At 41.1% G+C, this 25292-nt stretch overlaps 1 protein-coding gene across 1 annotated transcript in view; it reads left to right on the top strand.

Moving 5' to 3' along the window:
* The window catches only part of LOC127647535 (neurogenic locus notch homolog protein 2-like), a 47563-nt gene that overhangs the window by 18322 nt on the left and 3949 nt on the right, over window positions 1-25292 (top strand). Inside the window, exons 3-32 of the mRNA XM_052131814.1 lie at window positions 2106-2248; window positions 2985-3320; window positions 5604-5726; window positions 5814-6047; window positions 6349-6504; window positions 6617-6802; window positions 9117-9230; window positions 10727-10840; window positions 12857-13090; window positions 13202-13312; window positions 13642-13834; window positions 13929-14074; window positions 14419-14652; window positions 14737-14889; window positions 15643-15871; window positions 15960-16161; window positions 16790-16946; window positions 17038-17222; window positions 19709-19841; window positions 20216-20470; window positions 20551-20663; window positions 20871-21400; window positions 22430-22756; window positions 22849-23006; window positions 23095-23320; window positions 23415-23505; window positions 23625-23793; window positions 24115-24419; window positions 24745-24892; window positions 24975-25072. Coding sequence (XP_051987774.1) covers window positions 2106-2248; window positions 2985-3320; window positions 5604-5726; window positions 5814-6047; window positions 6349-6504; window positions 6617-6802; window positions 9117-9230; window positions 10727-10840; window positions 12857-13090; window positions 13202-13312; window positions 13642-13834; window positions 13929-14074; window positions 14419-14652; window positions 14737-14889; window positions 15643-15871; window positions 15960-16161; window positions 16790-16946; window positions 17038-17222; window positions 19709-19841; window positions 20216-20470; window positions 20551-20663; window positions 20871-21400; window positions 22430-22756; window positions 22849-23006; window positions 23095-23320; window positions 23415-23505; window positions 23625-23793; window positions 24115-24419; window positions 24745-24892; window positions 24975-25072 — 5803 coding nt within the window. The remainder of the gene's footprint in view (window positions 1-2105; window positions 2249-2984; window positions 3321-5603; window positions 5727-5813; window positions 6048-6348; window positions 6505-6616; window positions 6803-9116; window positions 9231-10726; window positions 10841-12856; window positions 13091-13201; window positions 13313-13641; window positions 13835-13928; window positions 14075-14418; window positions 14653-14736; window positions 14890-15642; window positions 15872-15959; window positions 16162-16789; window positions 16947-17037; window positions 17223-19708; window positions 19842-20215; window positions 20471-20550; window positions 20664-20870; window positions 21401-22429; window positions 22757-22848; window positions 23007-23094; window positions 23321-23414; window positions 23506-23624; window positions 23794-24114; window positions 24420-24744; window positions 24893-24974; window positions 25073-25292) is intronic.

The raw sequence follows: 25292 nt of genomic DNA, 5'->3' as shown, positions 1-25292 counted from the left end.
TCCTGTCTGGAGGAGTGCGTGAAGTGCTCCGATGCGCACTGTCAGCAGAGGCTCACGCCAAACTCCCACGAAATGCAAAGCGCTCTGGTTTCACTTTAAATGATCATGTAATAGCAAATGTTCCTGGTTCATACATGCAGTTTTAATGACACACATTGACACAGAGGAGGAGATGCACGTTTACTCTATTTCTGTGGAGTGATAAAAATTATTAAATTAAAGGTTTTGCTTCATGACAAATAAGGGCTTGTGGGTTTAATCAGAGCATTAAAATAACATGCGAAAGTGAAGAAATTAGGACAGAAATATTTTACTATTGCATCATATAATGAAAATGTTATAGATATAATAAAATACATATAAAAATTACATTTTATTTTTATAAAACATATATAATAGGAAATACATGAGTTCAAAAAACAACAGTGTAAATGTAAAGTTGACCAAAAAGAGAGACACATCTTAAGTATTTAGAAATGTTTTGATATTTAAAAGATAATTTTTCATGACATTCATAAGTTTTTAAAGCCTTAAGAAATCATATATTCCTATTTTATTATTTGTTTTATATATTTCAAGTTAAATAAAAATGACTAATGGTGTATGATGTACACATGCAGAAAAAAGCACATCTTAAAAAATGACAATTTTTCAAGCGCAAATGCCCTTAATGTGACGATTAATCGTCATAATCGCAATTATTTGTTTGACAATTAATCATATGCAAAATGTCATAATCGTGACAGCCCTACAATGAATACTTATTTCAAAGCTGCGTCTTTGTTGCAGGAAAGCAAGCAGACAACATTCAGTATTTAATTTTTTTTAAATATAATATTAGAGTATCTGTTATATGTGATGTATTATTTAAGTGTGACAGTGACTGCCTTTTTATTCAGTGCATGCCATTGAAGAGACTGTAAGTCTATCCCTCACAGCCTCATTTTCATTTAAGTACATCAAAACTAAAATATAATGCAAATAAGGTCTATATATCATGGATCCACAACAGGTTCTCGCAGAGGTCTAAAACAGCACCTCCTATAGGCAAAGCCCTTCTCTGAAGCCTCTCCCTGAGGTCAGAAACTGCATCAAATAAGTGCGGGGGAGGAGATGCAAGCCACAAAAGAGGCAAAACAACAAAGGGACAGATAGCTTGGTTTAAAAAGTGGTCATCCTGTAACAGGGAGAGGAGGAAAAGCCATTGTTCTCTCTGCCCAGGGGTTGTTTTACAGTGAAAAGAGAGAGAGAGGGCCTGGGGGGGGGACACAAAGAGAACAGACCATCCCAGTGCTTGTTATCAGCTTCAAACAGTCTTTTTGATGTGGGAGTTCATCCTGTGGTGGGGCTCCCTGTGTGGGTGTAGGGTTACCCAACACACACTGGCTTCTCAAGCCATGACTAGAAAGGCTCCAGAGTCCATGAGCCCATGAGAGAAATGGCCTTTTAAGTAAGCGTTGTTTATTTTATCTATAGTTTCATGTCACACTCAATTGTCTGTTAAGATAACCTTCTTTTACTTAAAAGCATAGAATTAGCGAGTGAAAAGAAGTGTATTATATTGGCACAAAGTAACTTGACCACCACCTCATACTTACGGCTTGTAGTCTCCTGTCTTTTGAGTGGTCTCCAGTGTAAACGAAACCGATCTAACACTTTGTATCGGTTCAGACTGTATTCTCTTGGGTGAATACTGGTAATTCTGTTATTAACAGCTGTGCTTTTTCTCAATATGAAATGCTACTGGAATGTGAACTGGAATGAAGTGACGTATGCTTTTCGGATCGTAATTGCCGAGATGGAGTGTGTGCCTGGCTGTTTCAGTCAAGAATGACGAGCATGCAACAGCTGGTGGAGAGCATGACGTGTGTGTGTTGTTATCACTGAATGGCTAACCAGATTTTTTTCAATAAGAGCTGAGTATTTTTATGCCCAACAAAACTTGCTAAGGGCTCAATGGTTTGATTCTGCTTCGTTTATGAGTCTGGTAGGATACTGAGTTTAGAATTGCTCAGTATTGTGTCATGTGATTTTCTCATTTCCCTCTAAAATGCTTGTACACTCAGGTGCCCAAAATGGTGTTCTAAATGTATACTTCTCTGCAGGTGTCGGCCTGGTTATATTGGTTCACTCTGTCAGCATCTGGACCCCTGTCATCGTTCACCTTGTCTAAACGGAGCTGCTTGCAAGAGCCAAGTGGCCAATGGAATCCAACAGTACACCTGTGTGTGCCAGCGAGGGTTCAGAGGTAAGCTTGAGGGCATCTTAAATCAGTGTTTGTGCATTTGAAATTATCCAATCTTCCTTCAGTGTTTTAACAGAAATGGGCTAACATCTATCCAGTCATTATTTACATTATTTACTCATGTCTGAAGACCTTGCACATGGTCAGCTTATTAACTCTTTCCCCGCCAAACACGGAATTTTCCGTGTTTTATGAAAAAACGCTTCCCCGCCAAACACGGAATTTTCCGGGTTTCCGTGTTTTAGGTGTTATACGGTAAGGAAGACCCCTCCGCATGTTTTGAAAGAGTACGCAACTCTTTGATCAAAGAAACAGACTGCGATCGTCTCAAACATGAAGAAGTGGATTATTGAGAAGCTCAAACTATCAGACATAAACATGCCTTTTTATCAGTTTTTTGTCTGAAATGTTGTTTTTTGACAAAACCGACCTCTATTCAAGTCGCAATAAAAAAAGAACAAATGAAGATAAAATAAAATCGGTTTTTTTGCCTAAAAGCAGAGACTCAGATCTTTATTGTGATATATAGCATCTTCATATATTCATGGAAGAAAATATTCTGCGGGCCATTAAAATTTAGCGAAAATCGTCAAAAACCCTGGCGGTGGCTGGCAACTTTTTTTAAAAAACGCTGGCGGGGAAAGAGTTAAGCGTAACTGTGCAAGATTGTGTAAGTAAACATGCATAGTTTTGTTGACTATACAGGGCTGAATCTGAATGACACTTCTTGTGTTTGCAGGTCAGGATTGTTCCCTGATTGATGCGTGTGCCACAAATCCCTGTGTCAATGGTGCCCGTTGTTCCAATTGGAATAATCACTACAACTGCTCGTGCCCACCTGGGTATCAAGGCAAGAACTGTCGCAACGACATTGATGAGTGCCGTAAACCCGGAAAGTGCCTTAACAGTGGCATTTGCATGAACACACATGGCTCATTCCGCTGTGATTGCCTGGCTGGGTACAGTGGGCGAACATGTGAGGTGCCCACCCAACCATGTGCCCCCTCCCAGTGCCTCAATGGAGGCACCTGCCATCAGACTGGAGACCACACCTATGAATGCGCTTGCTTGCCAGGTACAGCTAGACAAAAAACACACACTCCCATGTAGAGCTACATAGTTTTAACCACATTCCCATACACTACTAAAAATACCAACATGGCTAGTACCACCATAAGTATCCTGGTCTTCCTACCAGCCTTCTTAACTATAATAGCTTAACCAACAATCTCCCCTTTGTCAAACAGCTTAATCCGGTGGTTGGCCAGCATATTTTGCTTTTCAATAACAGCATAAAACTGCTAGGACCAGCATGAAAATGAATGCTGGTCTTTTCAGAAGGGAACCCATGCCACTGCATTCAGGGTTTCCCAATCTTAACCTCCTGAGACCTGAGGGTGATTGCTGTGGGTATATTCCATTTTCCTTTTTGATTTTTTTTCACTAGTTGCACCTAATAAACAAGAAAATAAAAATTCTAGAGCAAATAGTATTCCTAAAAATTCACATCCACATATGTGGACAACAGGAATAATGTTTTTAAATAACAATTGTAAGTAATTTTAAATAATACCAAACTATAGAAATATATATTTTTCATCAAATTGTTTTTGTTTCCAGGAGTGTTGGTTATTCAAGTTGAGACATTACAGCTGATTTTTCTATAAAGCTGAATAAACAATTCTTAATCAAAGTAATGGCCAGCATCATCCAATAACTGCCAACCATGTTTACATAATTCATTATAAAGCATTACAAAATTCTGAATCTATGTACTGATGATTACCATTGCCCCATGTTTGCTGAACATGTTGAGTGGTCCAAACATCATCTGCAGCCTAAAACTGAACTTTTGGTTGGGTGAATCCACTTAGCTGCATAGAAAGCTATAGGATGCTCCCTTGCTCCCTATTTAGTGAAGGACTTAACCTCCAGTGTGCTGTATGTATGCACTGGTCTCAGAAAAGTTCAAAATGCATCTCATTTTCATCCTATCTCCACATAAAGGCTCTGAAAGCAACATTTTTCAGCTTTTGGATGAACCCATTGATTCTCAGTGTGCAAATGCACAGTAAATATAGGAATGCATTTACTAATGTTAGTGAATAGAATCATATTGTACATTGATAACAAAATAAAATATAATAAAATGTAAACATAACATGTAATATGAAGCAAAATGACCCACAGATGTGTTAATGTTGAAAGTTATTCAAAATAACGAACATGCTTTTTCAACTTTTGAGGGAATAAGGTCCCAATTTTCACATATGTGGACATCATTTTATCAGCACACTGACACACGGAAATGGAATTAATTTTTAAAGCCGCATATCAAACAAAATTAGAGACGCCACTCTTTACAACTAAAAAGGTTTCAATGAAAAAACTTAAGGTTTCTTACCAGAGGCACTTTTGTTGGCGCTGCCCCCAAAGAAGCGCTTAGCAGAAATTGATGTCATGCTGTTGTGTCACGCGACTTGGTGCTCCAGAATTTTAACCCTTAAATTATAGTCTGGAATGTTACGAACAGTATTCAGTCAGTTTAAAGTAATTTGAATTATGCATTGCATATAGCGAAGCCAACATACAATGTCCACATATGTGGACACAGGGTTGCAAAAGGTTAAAGGGATAGTTCACCCAAAAATGAACACTTTTACAAACCTTTACAATTTCCCTTTACAAACCCATATTACTTTATTTCTTCTGTGGAACACAACATTCTGTGGGTCCTCAACATTCTACCCAGCATCTCATAAAGTCATATGGGTTTGGACAATATGATGATGAGTAAATGATGGCTAAGGGGTGAACTATCCCTTTAAATCCAAGCATCTTTCCAGGCATTGATACTGCTGTACTGCTGTCTCATGCTTGCTATAAATAGCTTAGACTGGGTGATTGAGTGATATACACAGAGTGAAAGAGCAAGACAGTTTAAACTTGGTAGAGAGAAAGGGAGTGGGCTGCTGAGCAGGAATTTACTTTATGGCCTTTCTGCTCCCCTCTGGGGAGCAAGCAGGAAATGTCTTTTCGCCAGAGAGGAAGTCATTGAAACCGTGAGAGATTATAAAACAACCAAACACGGCAGGGAGTGTGGTCCTTCGAAGCATGACTCTGAAAGGTCCTGACTCTGCCGCTGTGGGAACCATTGTGAGAATATGTAAACACTCAACACCACTGAACCTTTTTTACTGCCCACTCGACTCTGTACATCAATTTATGGTTGAGAAGCATTAAGTAGCGTTAAGTTAAAGTTACTGGGTGTCTTGGGAGTAGATGAGACATGATTACGACCACCTTTACCCCAAAGTTCCCTGTACTTCAGTCATGTAATTAACTTTTTTTCATTCAGGCTTCAGGGGACAGAATTGTGAGGAGAACGTGGATGACTGCCCTGGGCATAAGTGCATGAATGGTGGGATCTGTGTAGATGGTGTCAACACTTACAACTGTCAGTGTCCGCCTGAGTGGACAGGTAAACTTACCGATATTTCTGTGTTTGCAAGTGGGAGAATTTTTTTACAATTTGAAATCGAAATTAACTTTGCCTTACTGTCCTTAGGCCAGTATTGTGCTGAGGATGTCAATGAGTGTCTCATGCAGCCCAATGCTTGTCATAATGGTGGCACATGCTTCAACACCATTGGGGGACATACCTGTGTGTGCGTCAATGGCTGGACTGGGGACGACTGCAGTGAGAACATTGACGACTGTGCCACGGCTGTCTGCTTCAACAAAGCCACGTGTCATGATCGTGTAGCCTCCTTTTTCTGCGAGTGCCCGGTGGGCAAGACTGGTATGACTTTCTTCATTATTCCTTATTGTTTGGCTTAATCTCATCCATTTTCCCCTACATGTTTCGTATTCTCAATAATTATTGTGATTGTTGGGTGGATTCTGAGAATCTTAAAGGAATATTCCGGGTTCAAAAATGTATAGCTCCATTTATATTTTAGGAAGGTGGTCCCTTGCAAGGGATCACCATATTTGTGAGTCCTTGGCATCAAAAAGTTTGAAAAGCCCTGATCTAGAAGTTTTTGAACCAGTCATATATTTCAAATTCTCTGACATTTACTGACTTTCTTCCGTTCCCATAGGTCTGCTATGTCATCTAGACGATGCGTGTGTCAGTAACCCTTGCAATGAAGGGGCAGTTTGTGACACTAACCCTCTCAATGGCCGCGCTATCTGCACCTGCCCTGCTGGCTTTGTTGGCGGAGCCTGCAACCAAGATATGGATGAATGTTCCATCGGTAAATTTACAACTTTATGAATGCCTCCTTTCTCATTGATTTTCTCCATATCTCCCTTGTCTTTGTCTCTCTGCGTAGCAAGTAACTGTTCTCCATCTCTCCTCCATGCCAGGTGCCAACCCTTGCGAGCACTTTGGGAAGTGTGTTAACACGGAGGGCTCATTCCAGTGCCAGTGTGGACGGGGCTACACCGGCCCTCGCTGCGAGATTGATATCAACGAGTGCCTGTCCATGCCCTGCCAGAACGACGCCACCTGCCTGGACCGCATCGGCGAGTTCACGTGCATCTGTATGCCTGGTACGTGTATGCACTTGACCTTAGCTTACACAGAGACACTAAAGCCCAAAGCATACTTCATTTTTGACGGAAGTGCTCGCTGCCTCCATACAGTCGAATGCAAGCCTGTCAAGGGAATACTCCATATGACTATTCACAGGCACATGCACGCTACGACTGCTATGAGACACTGGACTAGTTTTCTTTAGGAGTTTAGGCCCATAAAGATGTCCTTTAAGACCGATGTATACTTCGAATGGGACAAGACAAAGGTGTTTGGAGTCTTTTTGCTGCTGTTTAAAAAGACGTGGTGCAACTAGCAAAGAAGTTTGTGCATATTTACGAATGGAACAGAATTCAGGTGTCTCAAGTTGTTTTTACATCTTAAAAACACAGTGCTCACGTGTGAGTCACTGACAAAAACAGCGTGATGGTGTGTAACGGTCAAAGATATCTGTCCAGCGCATGTTTACAAAGAACGCAAACATAATTTCATGAGTATCTCCATTATAGACCTACTTAGGGAAACATGCAAATCTCAGACGAGAAGCGTTTGTTATGTAATGTCTTATCAGAGAGTGGTGGTTTAGGGAGGGGTAATTCAGTAGAAATGACACAAGAGCTCAACCAACATTGGTAAGTCACAGAAACACCAGGCTTTGTGTCTTGAACACACACGTTCAGTAAAACTTGTACACCGTACTGTATGCAACTTTGGGTTTTTTGGGGGGTGGGAACTATACAAATGAGCACTGGGATTGGGGTGTATTGGGCAATCTGGGAGAGAGGGGGAGGAGTGTGCAGTGAATTCTAATGAGATCTTGAGTGGTGGGAATAGAGTGGAACAATAGTGCCCCTCTGTACTCCATTCCTCGCCCTTCGCACATAGAGAGCGCAAACTTTTTCCCAGCACTCTTGTCCCCTTCCCCCACTTTTGCCCATACCCCTTTCATTTCCACAGACACCTCTTCTTCCCCACCCTCCTCATCATTGCCGACTTGGCCCCAGCTCACGTGGTGGGGCTAATTCTTTCTGATTCTGTGCCGCCGTCAGCGCTCTGGCTCCAGCACACACTCTGTTTCACCTGAATGGGGTGAAACACAAGAGAGGCACTCTGCCCATTATAGAACATGTGTGTTCTCAATAAAGAGTTGACCACAGAGCATCCTATGGACAGTAGGGTGTGGTGCTTCTTGTCAAAGAAGTGTGTCCAGGGGCCCCAGTGTGCATAGATAGAGCAATTCTCCATTTCCCCTGAGACATGAACTTGCTGTAGGGTGCAGTGTAGCAAGACATCTTGTGGGCCCCCAATGCTGTGGGAAAGTTTGCAGTTTGAGGCATTCCTGGTTTGGGTTACCTGCAACACTGAACATTTTTAATTTTTTCCTTATTTGACATCCAATCCTGACAATGGTGCCTCTACTAAAGCGCTGATGAGTTGAATCAGGTGTGTTCGATAAGGGACCATCCAAATAGTGCAGTATTGGGGGAACTCCAGGACCAGGGGCCGCATTCAAGAATTTTTTTTTAGGAAAATATTTAACCCTAAAAAGGGCAAGCATACTGTATAAAGGTACCTTTTGCTATTTTCCAATGAATTAGGACCCACATAATATATTTCCATGTTTTGTTTTCTAAATTATTGCTTTTATTTTCAATTTATAGCTTGTAGAAGTCATGAAAGATAGGAGTGTTTGCCTCGAGGTCCACTGCCTTCTCAAAAAAAAATTTTTTTGTAAGTGAGTTGATACCAGACTTTATATATATAAAAAGTCTAAAGTCTACAGTATTTGCAGGGACCCCCTTTTCAATATTTTTCACAGAAATTTGACAGACTCACTCATTACTCCTCTCCCTAGCCTCTTAAATATTTGTATCCCCCAGGATACAAAAAGTTTTTTTAGGGTTGCATTTTCTGATTTGAGTATTTTGTCTTGTTTTGCAGTAAAAAAAAAAAATATATATATATATATATATATACATATATATATATACATATATATATATATATATATATATATATAAAATAAGTTTTAAGAAGAAAAAAAAATGTTATTTTTCTAAACCCTTTGGCAATATTTTTTTCTTGTTTTAAGCATAAACCCCACCAAGTTTTGTTAGATTTCTTTGAAAACAAGACAGAATAAAAAAAATAAAAAAAATAATTTCCTATTTTCCTATAATTTTTGCTTGTTTTAAGGATGTTTAGTTTGTACTGGAAAACCAGACAAAAATGCTCAAATTAATTATGTTTTGTGAATCCGGCCCCAGGATTGAAAAAAAAAAAACTGCATGGAGCCATAGAAATGTTTCACTCTTGATGTCTCTCTAACAGGCTACCACGGGACATATTGCGAAGTGGACATTGATGAATGTGAGAGCAACCCCTGTGTCAATGACGGCATCTGTCGAGACATGGTCAACAGCTTCACCTGTACCTGTCAGCCAGGTATGAATCCCTTCTCATGGACATTCAGCAACACTTCTATCCCTGTCATTTGTCCAGCATCACCAGCTCAACAGCATGTGCCAAAAGAATGCAAAAACCACTTGCGGAATGCCCCAAGTTATTTAATATCAAACTAAACCCAATTTCACCTCCTAACCTGATAGTATTTTGTGTAATTACTCATTAGAGAGAGGTCTTGAGCGCAATGCAACTGCGTGCCCAAACAAAGACACCATTGTGGCTTCTCAACACAACCACCCCTCCTCTTCCCAACTTGTCCATAGAGAAGGGACAGCAGTCTCACCCGTCTCCCTCTGCATTGAGGTTGTTGGGGGGGAACAGCAGCCTTAATAATGAGATTCTTTTCCATGTCCGCAATTTACATCTGGGACAGACAACCCCACACCCCCCATTTAGCTATTGAGCTGGTAGCGTTTGTGCAAGGAAAGGGGGAGGGCTGTTGGCCTTGAAGAAAACAATTCTAGCATCACCCCCTCTAACCTTGTGCCCTAGGCATCAACATAGATCCCATCATAACACTGTTAATCAACACATCTCCCTCTTAAGATGCAAAAATGAAAATTTCTATGGGGGCCCCAGCCTTTATGTTTTTCTTACTAGCACGTTTTCCCAGACATGGGATATCAGTCAGTGTTTAAAGCTTGCTCCCTCCTCACTACATGCACAACTGCAGTTTCCTGATAAACTTGTTTCTAAAAAGTAGATTAACGTCAGCCAAAATGTGTTTGAAGGACCAATTAATACCTGGACATATTTCTCAGTAATCCGTAATGCATTGTTTAACTTATTACAAATTATTATTGCAAAAACATTCAAACTCAGTCTGGAATGTCTAGAATTATTGTGATTGTTGGATGGATACACAGAATATCAAACTTTTTGAGGCAAGTAAGATGTTTCAAATTCTGTTTGAAAATCAAATTGTTTTCAAAATCCAGAACAATGTCAATTCACATTGCACATGTTATTGATATAAACTTATCTAGATCACAAATTACATTGGAGATTTAACCAGTCCTTTAAAGTGGTAGTTCACCTAAAAATCTAAGTTCACCATCATGTTGTTCTATATTCATTTTTTTATCTAATGTGGAACACAAAAGGAGATATTCTTGGCTGAATTGTTGCATGGAATAAAGAAAGATGCAATGAAAGTGAATGTTGACTGAGGCTAACATTTGACTTTTCCTTTTGTGGATTAAAACCACATGGGTTTGAACAATTTGAGGGTGAGTAAAATAAGACCCACAAATAATTTGTGGGTGAACTATCCCTTTAACTTAAGATGCACAACATTATTGGTCCAATGAAAACTCAATACGACTCTAGCTTGGATTCAGCCAAGGTGCACAGCATCTCAAACAAGGCCTAGATCTTCTACCCCCAAAGATAAACCCAATGGCCCCTAATCAGTGTGAGGAGCTCACCTCTGCTGCCATACGCTGACCTCTGACCTCTGTGTTTGCCTGTCCCAGGGTTTACTGGCACCATGTGTCAGATCGACATTGATGAGTGCGCTAGCACTCCCTGCCAGAATGGAGCCAAGTGCATTGACCGACCCAATGGATATGAATGCCGCTGCACTGAAGGTAAGCTACTATATTGATGCGTGTCTATTTGTGTGTATCCTGTGCATGACAGAGCTTTTGTGGATGCCTCATGGGTTCAAAGTCAAAATCGTCATCACACACCTGTGTGTTGTCATCTCCGGGTTAGATGCTTTGCTTTGTGTGTCTGTGGTTGTATCGCTAGGCAGACTGACGAGAGGCCCTTAACTTCCCCCCCCTCCTCCACCCTGCAGACCCCAGTGTCACAGGGTCATCAAGGGCCGGCAGCTGCTGATGAGGGGGTTACGCTCTGTCATCACCCCGACATCTGTTCATCTGTACACCACAATGCATACCCACACAGTGCCGTATGACACAACCAAAGCTCCCAGCGTTCACCTTCACATAGTTTTGTCTGTAGAAATAACTGTGTTCTGGGTTTGATTGATCCAATAAATCAGCATGACTTTATATGTGATGACAGCATGAGCTTATGTGGGAATGTTCTGGATAAAGATTCAGTATGTACTACCCTGTATTGCTTGGCACAAAAGTTTTTTAGAAAGCACTGATATGAGCTGCGTACTGAATAGAGTAGATGGATGATTCTCATGAAACTGTCTCAATAAAACGATCTGGACCAATTTTTATCCAAAAATGATAAGAAACAATAGAGAAATGTAATTTTAATTCAGATTTATCTTAATTAGCATTATGAGTTTTACATTCAGAAATTATTTTCATGACAGTTATTCACATTTTTCCACATATTGTGTCCAGAAAATAACATCACAATGTAAAATATATTAACCGTCCTAAATGTAGGCTTCGTTTTCTTTTCTTTTTTTCTGAATTCGATGAAGAATGTATTTTTCTATAAATAATTGTATGATCTTTAAGTATGCAAGTGTGTAGTATAATCACATTCCTGGACAGACTGCCTTTTGACCCATATGTTCTTGAACCTATGACGTACTAATAACAACTGCAAAAATAATTGAATCTGGCATTGTACAACAATTACAATTTAACATTTAGGAACAACTTTCTTTGTACTGCTAGCACCTACACTTGAAAAGAGCAGCCCAACTTGCAGTTCTCCGCCATTCTTTTTTTAATTTATTATTACACATTCTGAATCTTACTCCCATGGCATTATGGGATAGCAAAATGGATGCAAACTTAAGAAACTCAGTTGATGCAATGTGACATTTGGGTATTTTCTCACCTGTTCTTCTATTTGGATATCCTACTCTTTTGACATACTGCTTTTTGCATACTATACATTAGTGAAGTAGATCAGCATATCGGGGATGGAGTTTGTGCATTGTCTGAAGCAGCCTACTGTTTGGTATTCTGCATGCTACAGTTCCCCTCTGCTGAGCTGTCCCGTTAGCTGGGACGCAGGGTATTGTCCTGCTGTTTTAGGGACAAAAGCATGTCTGTGAGGCCTGTGAAGGGCGCTCTCTCTCTCTCTCTCTTTCTGTATTACTGCTGTAGCCCAGCCCTGCCCCGCTCCTCACAAGGCTGCTGCCTTGACAGCCTGTTGGCATGGAAACCACGCGAATAGAGACTCAAAACTGTTTTCTGTTTTCAAAACTGAACCTTTCACAAGTAAGAAAGAAGGAAACGGAGGAAGCAGACAGTAAAGAGAGAAAAAAAATTAACGAGACTGGGGGAAAGAAGAGAGACAATTTTCAGACCAAAAAAGCAGGAGGGGCAATAAAGGGTTGCTGGATAACAAGCATTAGCGAAACCAAGGAGGTTTTTACATCCCAGACAAAAACACAAATGGCATCGAATCACTCGGTTTAAGAGCAAGATGAGCATGGTGACAGGAGGACAGTAGGAATATGGAAATACTGTAAATAACTCTTTCGCCGTACTTTGTTACCGCAAGCATGCCCCACAGGGTAGTCATTTCTAGCAAGAACCACAAACGCAGTAGCTTGTGGACTAGAAAAAACTTAAAGGGATAGAAATAAAATGAAAAGTGAAAATTCTGTTATCTCTCTACTAACTCTGCTTATTTACTCCACATCTTTTCTCTGTCTCTAGGGTTTGAAGGTAGGATATGCGAGAGCAACATCGATAACTGCAAGCCTGACCCATGCCACCATGGCACTTGCATTGACGGCATTGCCAGTTACACTTGTAACTGTGAGCCTGGCTACACTGGCTACCGTTGCGAGAACCAGCTCAATGAGTGCCACAGCAACCCCTGCCAGAATGGTGGCAAGTGTGTGGACCTGGTCAACAAATACATCTGCCAGTGTCAACACGGCACCTCAGGTTAGGACTAATGCAATGTTTATTTAGTTCAATTGTGAAATATCAGATATGCAATCTGCATTTCTGCATTGTTTTCATGTTAAGGAATGGTATGTTATTTTTTACTTACAGGCACCAGCTGTGAAATCAACTTTGATGACTGTGCTAGCAACCCTTGTGAATATGGCATCTGCAAAGATGGCGTAAACCGCTATGAATGTGTCTGCAAAACCGGCTTCACTGGTGAGAGACTCCACACTCCACACACCTCTCTCATACATTTAAAGGGTTTGTTTTTCTTTCTATCTTTGGAGATGTTTGGCAGAATGACAGCCTTAGTCACCGCAATGGAAATGAATGGTGTTTCAGACTGTCTACATTCTGCCTAACATCTTTTGTTTTCCACAGAGAAAAGAAAGTCATACAGCTTTGGACAACATGAGGAATGTTCATGGCAATTTTAATTTTTGGTTTAACTATTCCTTTAAACCACCCTTTTTGGTTAAAATATTCAAGGGTGCCTGTGAGGGAACTTCATTATAAGCATCTCTCCTCTTTTCCCTCTCTCTCAGGACCACAATGTAAAGATGAGATTGATGAGTGCCTGTCTAACCCCTGTCGCAATGGAGGCACCTGCGTAGATGATGAGAATGGCTTCCACTGCCAATGCCCTGAAGGCTTCCACGACCCGTACTGCTACTCACAAGTGGATGAGTGTGCCAGCAGCCCATGTGTGCACGGTGCCTGCAGGGACGACCCTAATGGGTACAACTCCATAACAAACTTTCAAACAAGCAGGAAACTGAAAAATATGGACTTGTTTGTTTGAGTGCGACTTATATTTGAATTGTTCTTACAGGTATCGCTGTGACTGTGAGCCTGGATGGATGGGGAAGAACTGTGACCTAGACCGAAACGACTGTTTGCCCAGCCCCTGCCAGAATGCAGGCACCTGTTTTGACCAACTCAATGGTTTCACCTGCAAGTGTCGGCAGGGTTTTAGAGGTGAGATATACATAATATTAGCTCAGAATGGATATTACAATAATAACAACAACAAAGAGATATTTTATTACACATATTACTACTAAGAAGAACAGAATGTCCTCTCCTATTTTACTCGACCTCATTTGAGAATAATAATGGTCATAATGTTCACTATTAAAAAAACTCAACCATAACTCCTCCTACTGTAAGACCTTAAAGCGATAGTTGCCTAAAAATGCCATTTCTTTTATCATTTACTTATCCTTTTATAATTCTAAACATGTATGACTTTCTTCTGTGGAACACAATAGGAGGTGTTAGCATTCACTGACATTTCAGCTATCTTTCTTTCTCATCTCCAGGTAACCTGTGTCAGGTGAACATCAACGAGTGTGCTTCCAGCCCGTGCCTGAATCAGGGCACTTGTGTGGATGGAGTGGCCAGTTTCACCTGTCTCTGTGAGCCACCTTATAGCGGACCCACCTGCGCAGAAGTCCTGACACCCTGCTTGCCCAACCCCTGTGCCAACCACGCTTCCTGTGTACACACGCCTGACTACCAGGGCTACCAGTGTAACTGCCAACCTGGATGGCAGGGTAAGTGACAGCATGCTTTCTGAGCATGGTAATAATTTAGTTTACTGGAGTGTGTTTTAACTCAAATTGTGCTTCACATTACAGGTCAGTTGTGTAACATTGACATAAATGAATGCTCCTTGAACCCGTGTAAGAACCGCGGGACATGCGGCAACACTTTGGGTGGCTATGTGTGCTCCTGCCGTGCTGGCTACACTGGACCCAACTGTGAAACAGACATCAACGACTGCTCACCAAGTGAGTCAAACTGAATCTAAACAATTGTTTTTAAATTGACATGCTTTTTTAGGAAACTTAAAGGGATAGTTCACCCAAAAGTGAAAATTCTCTCATGATTTACTTACCCTTATCCCAGATGTTTATGACTTTCTTCTTCTGCTGAACACAAATTAAGATTTTTTAGAAGAATTGCTCATCTCTTTTTTGGTTCATGCTATGCAAGTGAATGGGTGCCAAAATGTTTAAGTCCAAAAATGACATAAGTCATCATAAAAGTAATCCAAATGACTCCAGTGGTTAAATCAATGTCTTCAGAAGCGATATGATGGGTCTGGGTAAGAAACCGATCACTTTTACATTCACATTATTCATGCATACCACCTGGGCAGGGAGAAGAATTTCAAGCAAAAAAGGATTTAAATATGGATTTGTTTCTCACCCACACCTGTCATATCACTTCTGAAAAGGGTCTTATGGATTACTTTTATTCTGCCTTTATGTGCTTATTGGAGCGTCAAGATATTCTTCTAAAAAACATCATTTGTGCTCTGCAAAAGAAAGTCATGCACATCTGGGATGGCATGAGGGAAAAAAAAATTTTTGTGTGAATTATCCCTGTAATGGCCAAACAAAAAAGGTAATTAAAATCATTGCGATATTCATGCTGTTAATTAATTGTATATCTGTCAAAATCATTGTAAATATATTGTTTATATTTAGTGTCGCACAACACTACTTGACATGAACTAATAGCATCCTCTGTTTTCCCAGACCCCTGTCTGAATGGAGGATCCTGTACAGATGGTATGAACTCCTTCCGCTGCAGCTGTCTACCAGGCTTCACGGGGTCACAATGTGCTTCTGAGGTGAATGAGTGCCAGAGCACCCCCTGCAAAAATGGAGGCACCTGTACAGACTACGTTAACAGTTACACGTGCTCCTGCAAACCGGGCTTCACAGGCCTCCTCTGTGAGACCAACATACCAGACTGCACTGAGAGGTGAGACCGTGAAATTGGCTGGACAAAAGTAACACTGTATTCCAAAGTAGACCATAAATAAATAAATAATCTTCCTTGTTTCCTGTAGCTCTTGTTTTAATGGAGGCACCTGCACTGATGGGATCAACAGCTTTAAATGTACCTGCCGTTCAGGCTTCACTGGAGATTACTGCCAGTACGAGGTGAACGAGTGTGACTCGCAACCGTGCCTCAATGGAGGAGTGTGTCAAGATGCCCTGGAGTCATATCGCTGCTCCTGCCCCAAAGGCTACAATGGACCCCGTTGCCAGGTATTATCCCACATTACTCCAAACACAACCTAAACAGGCTTGTGTATTTTTGACTTGAACATGGCTCACTAAAATCAACTTCATCTCCCCTCCATTGGACGTTGGAGATTCTTGCGTTCAAGCAGCACCATCAAAACCTTAATCTTAGCTTGCTCCAAACACTATTCGTCCATTGGCCCCTCTAGTGACGGCTAGCTTAAATACGCAATATTTTGCCATCTCTACTAATTGGATCAAACTATTTCCCCCCTTTTTTATGAAATGAACGCTCTCTTTCTCATTCTTAATTGTAAAATACATTTTGAAAAAGAAAAAGAGTCCAAATGAAATCAATAAATACAATAAATAGACCAGGTAGAAAGCTTTTTGCACATTGAAACTTAAAAAACTAAAATAAACACTTCATTGGGTGCATGCTTCCCTATTGGTTACTACATCCACTATGCTAAAACCAGACAAATACCAAATTACTGTGAAGATTTGGATAAAACTATAAATGGATTCTTAATGGACACAGTTAAAACCCTGTGATAGTAGACTGCTCCTCAGCTCTCCATGTTACTCATATTCCTCTCGTCTTTTTAATCTATACTCTTATTTACTCATCTCATTTTATCACAATTTCTAGTATCCAGTTGATTGGTGCAGGCCATCTAGTCCCTGCAAGAATGGTGGTCGCTGCAGACAGAAAGATGCCTCCTTCATGTGTGAGTGTGTGGGTAGCTGGTCAGGTCGTTATTGTGACATCCCTGGAGTGTCCTGTGAAGTTGCTGCCAGACAGAGAGGTATATAAACTTAGCAATGAAATCTGTTTTTATGGATACAGGTTCCCTGCAGGCTGCTTTGCGTTAATGATCCACGCTATCTCTCTTAAAGGTCTCCAGACAGATGAGCTTTGCCTTTACGGTGGACACTGTGTCAACACTGGCAACGCACACTACTGCAAATGTCCCACAGACTACACAGGCAGTTACTGTGAGTCCCAATTTGATCGCTGTGAAAACAAACCATGCCTCAATGGTGCCACCTGCAGGAGCTACATGGGAGGATACACCTGTGATGTGAGTCAGCATTGCAATTCATGAAATAACTATACCAGCATCATTCATGGCATATTAGAACAAAGCCTGATAGCAGGTTACCACGATGAAAGAAAACCTGGAAATATCAGGGAATTTAAAAATTTGAAATAAAAAAGTTGTAGAAGTTTTTATAGTAACTATAATTTTTTTTTTGCTAATTATGCTCAATGTAGAGGTCAATCAATGCCAATAGTTGCTGCTTTTTGGAACTATCGTAATCTGATAAAATCAAAGGCAATGGATGCCGATATATAAAATATATATATACACATATACATACAGTGGGTACGGAAAGTATTCAGACCCCCTTAAAATTTTCACTCTTTGTTATATTGCAGCCATTTGCTAAAATCATTTAAGTTCATTTTTTTTCCTCATTGTACACACAGCACCCCATATTGACAGAAAAACACAGAATTGTTGACATTTTTGCACATTTATTAAAAAAGAAAAACTGAAATGTCACATGGTCCTAAGTATTCAGACCCTTTGCTGTGACACTCATATATTTAACTCAGGTGCTGTCCATTTCTTCTGATCATCCTTGAGATGGTTCTACACCTTCAATTGAGTCCAGCTGTGTTTGATTATACTGATTGGACTTGATTAGGAAAGCCACACACCTGTCTATATAAGACCTTACAGCTCACAGTGCATGTCAGAGCAAATGAGAATCATGAGGTCAAAGGAACTGCCTGAAGAGCTCAGAGACAGAATTGTGGCAAGGCACAGATCTGGCCAAGGTTACAAAAAATTTCTGCTGCCCTTAAGGTTCATAAGAGCACAGTGGCCTCCATAATCCTTAAATGGAAGACGTTTGGGATGACCAGAACCCTTCCTAGAGCTGGCCATCCGGCCAAACTGAGCTATCGGGGGAGAAGAGCCTTGGTGAGAGAGGTAAAGAAGAACCCAAAGATCACTGTGGCTGAGCTCCAGAGATGCAGTCGGGAGATGGGAGAAAGTTGTAGTAAGTCAACCATCACTGCAGCCATCCACCAGTCGGGGCTTTATGGCAGAGTGGCCCGACGGAAGCCTCTCCTCAGTGCAAGACACATGAAAGCCCGCATGGAGTTTGCTAAGATTCTCTGGTCTGATGAGATCAAGATAGAACTTTTTGGCCTTAATTCTAAGCGGTATGTGTGGAGAAAACCAGGCACTGCTCATCACCTGTCCAATACAGTCTCAACAGTGAAGCATGGTGGTGGCAGCATCATGCTGTGGGGGTGTTTTTCAGCTGCAGGGACAGGACGACTGGTTGCAATCGAGGGAAAGATGAATGCGGCCAAGTACAGGGATATCCTGGACCAAAACCTTCTCCAGAGTGCTCTGGACCTCAGACTGGGCCGAAGGTTCACCTTCCAACAAGACAATGACCCTAAGCACACCGCTAAAATAACAAAGGAGTGGCTTCACAACAACTCCGTGACTGTTCTTGAATGGCCCAGCCAGAGCCCTGACTTAAACCCAATTGAGCATCTCTGGAGAGACCTGAAAATGGCTGTCCACCAACGTTTACCATCCAACCTGACAGAACTGGAGAGGATCTGCAAGGAGGAATGGCAGAGGATACCCAAATCCAGATGTGAAAAACTTGTTGCATCTTTCCCAAAAAGACTCATGGCTGTATTAGATCAAAAGGGTGCTTCTACTAAATACTGAACAAAGGGTCTGAATACTTAGGACCATGTGATATTTCAGTTTTTCTTTTTTAATAAATGTGCAAAAATGTCAACAATTCTGTGTTTTTCTGTCAATATGGGGTGCTGTGTGTACAATAATGAGGAAAAAAAATCAACTTAAATGATTTTAGCAAATGGCTGCAATATAACAAAGAGTGAAAAATTTAATTATTTTTAATTATTATTTTTTTTTTTCATTGTCCCTCCAACTTCACATCTCATCTAAAATAAATCCTTAATCTGGTGAATATATTGACAATAAAAAACTTAATTTGGTAATTACTTAATTTCAAAATTAGAGTCCCAAAATAAGTATTTCTATATACTTCTATAAATAAATATTTCTGGCTTGTTTATAGTTACAAGTCTCACTTTATGCACCAAATTAAAAAAGATTCTGGATATTATTGGGATTTTAGTTGCACAACAAAATGCAACTGGGATTATTTGATACATTATGTACACTTGTAGCCTCTTTGCCAATCAATGAGTCAAGACTTTAATATTCTATAAATTGATTTTAAAAACCATCGTTAAAACTAGCCTTTTCTATCACCTTAGTTATCATTATCGGTCAACTGCTAGCCATTATGCTAGGTTCTAAAGGATTTTGACTATAAATTGCTCTTCATGAGTGCAATCTCTATAAATGTAATCATAAACAACTGGAAAATGACTGGAAAGTCATGGAAATTCATTGGTCAAAATGTGTGGGGAAACCCAGCTGATATATTTGACCCACTAAACATAGTTTATAAACTGACATCTTTCCTCCTGCTCTTTCAGTGTATGCCTGGTTATGAGGGGAACAACTGTGAGCGAGAGATCAATGAGTGTCAGTCTCACCCGTGTCAGAATGGAGGAACCTGCATTGACCTGGTGGGGCACTATATTTGCTCCTGCCCTCCAGGCACGCTAGGTAAGACTTCTAAACATACTTTCAAATTTCAGTGGAAAAAATACCTCACACAGTCAAATGCCATATAGAAAAGAGTCAATTTGATCCTTTTTCCCTCAAGTGAAAAATCCCAATTTACAGTGGTTTCAAAAAAGTAGTTGGACACTCAAGCCACAATTTGAGCTCTAATATATCAATATATTTTCATTATTGTACAAAATATCAAATATAAAAAGATATATTGTGTAATGCAATTACATCTGTAAATTTGTATGTACAGTGTTGGGTAGATTACTTCTGAAATGTAATCTGTTGCCGAAATTGAGGGTCAGTGGTCTAATTGATGAGCATTTGAAATAGCATCACTATAATGTTTTCATTATTACCTTTTTTAGGGGTCCTCTGTGAGATAAATGAGGATGACTGCGCAATGCCCTCGTGGCCTCGAGGGATGCCCAAGTGTCAAAATAACGGTACCTGTGTAGACCGGGTTGGAGGGTACAGGTGTAACTGTCCTCCAGGTTTCACTGGAGAACGCTGTGAGGGAGACATCAATGAATGCCTTTCCAACCCCTGCAACCCCTCCAACAGCCTGGACTGCATCCAGTTACCCAATGATTACCAGTGTCTGTGCAAGCCCGGCTTCACAGGTGAGGTTAATGCTTAAACTGCATCTGTGTTGAACGGAAGTCTGTGTGTCTAAATGCTAACTTCTTACTTGTGTCTTCAGGGCGAGGGTGTCAGAATAGATTTGGTGCATGTGAGGCCCAACCCTGTAAGAATGGAGGCGCATGCTCTGCGTCCAGCATCTTGGCGCCGGGATACACTTGCACCTGTCAGCTTGTGAGTAATCATGAATTTACGTATCTCCACTCATCTCCGCATGTATAATCTCATTATGGATAATGGTAAATTATAAAGCTCTTTTTCCATCATTAATGTACTGTGTAAAAAGGAATAGTTCACACCAAAAAAAAATCATTTTTTGGAGAATATCCGTTGAACTCCAAAATCAGCCTGATTAACCTCCTGGTTATCTCTCTTTTTCAGGGGTACACTGGTGCTAACTGTGAGAGGAGCATGTCCTGCAGAGAGCTGCCCTGCTACAACGGTGGCAGCTGTACTCTCACTTCACGGGGCGCTCGGTGCACCTGTGAGCAGGGTTTTGCTGGGCCACAGTGTCAGCACCGCAGCAACGAGGGCTGTTCCTCCAAGCCCTGCCGCAATGGAGGCTTGTGCACAGAGGAAACCAACTTCCCCTTCTTCCACTGCCAGTGCATCAATGGCTGGATGGGCAAGCGCTGCGAACAGGAAGTCAAACTGTTGGCGCCACTGCCTCCTGCCTGCCCTATTGCCGATTGCCACGGCAAGGCCAACGATGGCGTTTGTGACAAAGAGTGCAATTCGTTCGCCTGCCGCTGGGATGGAGGCGACTGCTCGCTGGCTGCAAACCCCTGGGCACGCTGCGCAGACCCGCGCTGTTGGCGCCTCTTTAACAACAGCCAGTGTGACGAGTTCTGCAACAATGCCGAGTGCCTTTACGATAACTTTGACTGCAAAAACAAAGAGAAAGTCTGCAAGTAAGTGCTGTACTAAAAGGTCAGCCTGGAAATTTCAGGCAATTTAAAAATATTTTTTTCCAGCCATGGAAAACCATGGAAAAATCATGGAAATTATTGTAGGGAATATATTAGGGTTGTCAGTCGCTAAAAACGAAATCAAATAAATTACCTAATGAGCCGATTAATTAATTGAAATAATCGCATTTATTAATATTTATGTGAAAGAACCCCACTAAGATAATTTTATAAATAATGATTAGAATAATTTAAATAGATAATAAATGTTTAGTTTCTCTAGATTTCAGTGTCTCTAGTCATGAGCGTTGTGTAGTAAGAACGCTGTGTCAATTTAATTGTAGTTCTTACTACACAACGCTCATGACTAGAGACACTGAAATCTAGAGAAACTAAACATTTATTATCTATTTAAATTATTCTAATTTAGCATCTTGACATCCCTGAATTCTGTTGCGCTCGGTCTAGCTGTCATTGAGCGCACAAGCGAGTTTGTGGAAGGTTGTGTTTCAGGTTGCTTTTGTTATTTTGTTGAGGCACGTTGCCTGTACAGCTGGAGCACTGACTACCCCTTACTGCATATCAAGGTGGTACATTAAGCTTGAATTACTTTAATGGTAGGAACATTCTTTATTACAGAACTCAGGTACAGACCGGGTGCATGATTAATTGCTTTATTGGTTTTAACACATTATTTTTCAAATAAATAATCGCACTAAATCAACTCGTTAAATCAACAGCTCTAGTGATTATTTCTGCATAGCTCTAAAATACACAGTATTATCAACAAGATACTATATTGCTTGTGCCATAAAGTTGTCTGAATATTTTAGTGAATCTTTTTTTAACGGCATTTTTTGCAAAGAATCAGCTCATCGATTCACTGATTGGTGCAACTGATTCATTAGCGAATCTGAATTTGAATATCTTTTCCATAATGACATGCTATCAAATGTATGCTGTCTTCTCATACATGGAACATAGAATTGTTTATAAAACTCATTCTCTAATACGATCTCTACCTTCCCACAGCCCCATCTATGAGACATACTGTACTGACCATTATGCCGATGGGCGCTGCGATCAAGGCTGCAGTACTGAAGAGTGTGGCTGGGATGGACTGGATTGCGCAGGCAAGATACCGGAAGACCTTGCAGAAGGCGTGTTGGTTATTGTAGTCCTCCTTCCTCCAGAGGAGCTGCTTAGGACACAAACAGCTTTCCTGCAGAAGTTAAGCGCCATCCTCCGCACGACGTTGCGTTTCCGCCTTGACAACAATGGGGAATACATGATCCGACCCTACAAAGGCCGTGAGACACGGCTTAAACGGGAGCTTCAAAGTCAGCAGGAGGTCATTGGGTAAGTTGATGTTACTAAAGCAATCAGTGCAACATACTATACCTGTTATGTTTCTACTCCTGTTTGACAAACACTCTTTGGCTCCACTGCAGCTCAATTGTATACTTGGAGATAGACAACAGGCTATGCTTGCAAGGATCAGATGACTGTTTCCGCAATGCCGACAGTGCTGCCGAATACCTGGGTGCCTTGTCTGCATGGGAGATGGGTCCATTAAGACAGTTCCCGTACCCACTTAAAGAAGTGCGCAGTAAGTACCACCAACTTTGCTGCTTCCCAACCTAGTCCCAGACTAGATCATTTGCTAAGTTCTCCTTATTTTCTCCTTTTTTCTTCAGGTGAAAAAATATTTAACCCTGCTGACATTCCTGAATGGGGCAAGCTTCTGCTGGTGGGGGTAGCAGCTCTCTTCTTGATGGTCATCTTATTGGTGGGCATGTTGATTGCACGTCGCAAACGTGAGCACAGCACTCTCTGGTTCCCCGAGGGCTTCTTCCTTAAGAAGGAAACGAGCAGTAACAAGAACCGCAGAGAACCTGTGGGCCAAGATTCTCTGGGCATGAAGTGAGTCATTCAAAGATTTTAATGACGATTCTCAGTAGAGGTCATCAAAATATCCTGTTGATAGTCGCTAATAAGCATTCATGAATCTCTGCAGGCACATGCCAAAGACAGTGGAAGAATCTTTACTTGGAGATCACAGTGACCAGTGGATAGACACAGATTGTCCAGAGGCAAAAAGACTTAAGGTGAATGATCAGTTATAATTCCTATTCCCGTGTATATGTGTATACTGTACATCGGTGAAGCAGTTATGTGTTTGTAAACGAACAACATCAGTAGTGTGTGTTTTTTTTTTTTGGCACAGGTGGAGGAGCCCAGCATTCTGTCAGATGGTGAGGATGCGGTTGACAGTCGACAGTGGACGCAACACCACTTGGCAGCAGCAGACATCCGTATGCCACCTTCAATGGCTCTCACACCTCCACAAGGAGAGTTTGACAGCGACTGCATGGACGTCAATGTTCGTGGCCCAGGTATGATGTGTTTACGATATATGTACCGTGCTTGTAAAAGGTAAACATTTAAAATTGTTTACTCATCCTCACGTTGTTCCAAACCTTTCTGTCTTCTGTTGAACACAAATTGAGACAGAATGTTATTCTCAGTCACCATTCACTTTCATTGCATTTTGTTTTTTCATGGAATGAAAGTAAATGGTCACTGAACATATTATGTTCAACTGAACAATGTAAGTCATGCGCATTTGGAACAACATAAGGGTTTTTAATAAGACAGAAACATTTTAAATACATGCACAGCAAATGTAATTAACACCGCTTATTCCTTCCATACAGATGGCTTCACACCTCTAATGCTGGCATCCTTCTGCGGAGGTGGGCTGGAGCCAGAGGTGACAGAAGATGATGATTCAGAAGAATCCTCAGCTAACATCATATCCGACCTTATATACCAGGGAGCGTCGCTCGCTGCTCAGACCGACCGCACTGGAGAGACCGCTCTGCACCTGGCGGCACGCTACGCCCGAGCTGACGCAGCTAAAAGACTCTTGGATGCCGGGGCTGATGCGAACGCACAAGACAACACAGGTCGCACACCTCTGCATGCAGCTGTAGCAGCTGATGCTCAGGGAGTTTTTCAGGTAGAGTTAACAGTACAAGATTATATAAGCATCAGCACACAGCACCTTTGGTAAATGTCACTTAAAAGGACAGTTCACCCAAATATTTCAATTCTGGCAGCATTTACAATACTCCCCTTCAAGTTGGTCCAAATCAGTATGACTTCTTTTTTGTTCCACAGAAAAAAAAGAAAGTCATACCAGAGTAAATTATGACAGAATTTTCATTTTTGAGTGAACTGTTTCTTTAAAGTAGAATAATATACAGTATGAGCAATTTAAAGAATGTCAGTGATGATGTCACAATATGATATTTACAATGGGTCCCAAATTCTTCCATCTTCAGATTCTAATCAGGAACCGTGCCACAGACCTGGATGCACGCATGTATGATGGCTCCACCGCTCTGATCCTTGCAGCCCGTCTGGCAGTAGAGGGCATGGTGGAGGAGTTAATCACCTGTCATGCTGATGTCAATGCTGTTGATGAAATCGGTAAGCACAAAAAAAGAAAAGAAGGGTGTTTGTGTTTCAAATGTGAAATTGCTTTGTTTCTAAAGGTTCTATATCTTCACAGGAAAGTCGGCTTTGCACTGGGCAGCCGCAGTGAATAATGTGGAAGCTACAGTTGCCCTCTTGAAGAATGGAGCCAATAAAGATATGCAAGACCTGAAGGTACACAAACCTAAACATTCTACACAAGTGCTATGTTTAAGTTGAAGAGTGTAATTTTTTCACTACTAGTTGTCCAAACAGATAGTCCTGCCCCAAACTCATGCCATTGTTTGAACCAATGTTGCTGTGTTAGGCTGGATGGGCTGTCCAAACAGGCAACTGTTGCGATAGCGCCACAGAGGTTGAAATTAACCTGCAAGTGGCTTGCCTGTAGCTAATT

Source organism: Xyrauchen texanus, chromosome 8, assembly GCF_025860055.1.
Source record: "Xyrauchen texanus isolate HMW12.3.18 chromosome 8, RBS_HiC_50CHRs, whole genome shotgun sequence".
Taxonomy (NCBI): Eukaryota; Metazoa; Chordata; class Actinopteri; order Cypriniformes; family Catostomidae; genus Xyrauchen; species Xyrauchen texanus.
The sequence above is the reverse complement of the archived record's forward strand: the minus strand, read 5'-3'. Positions and strand labels throughout refer to the sequence as shown.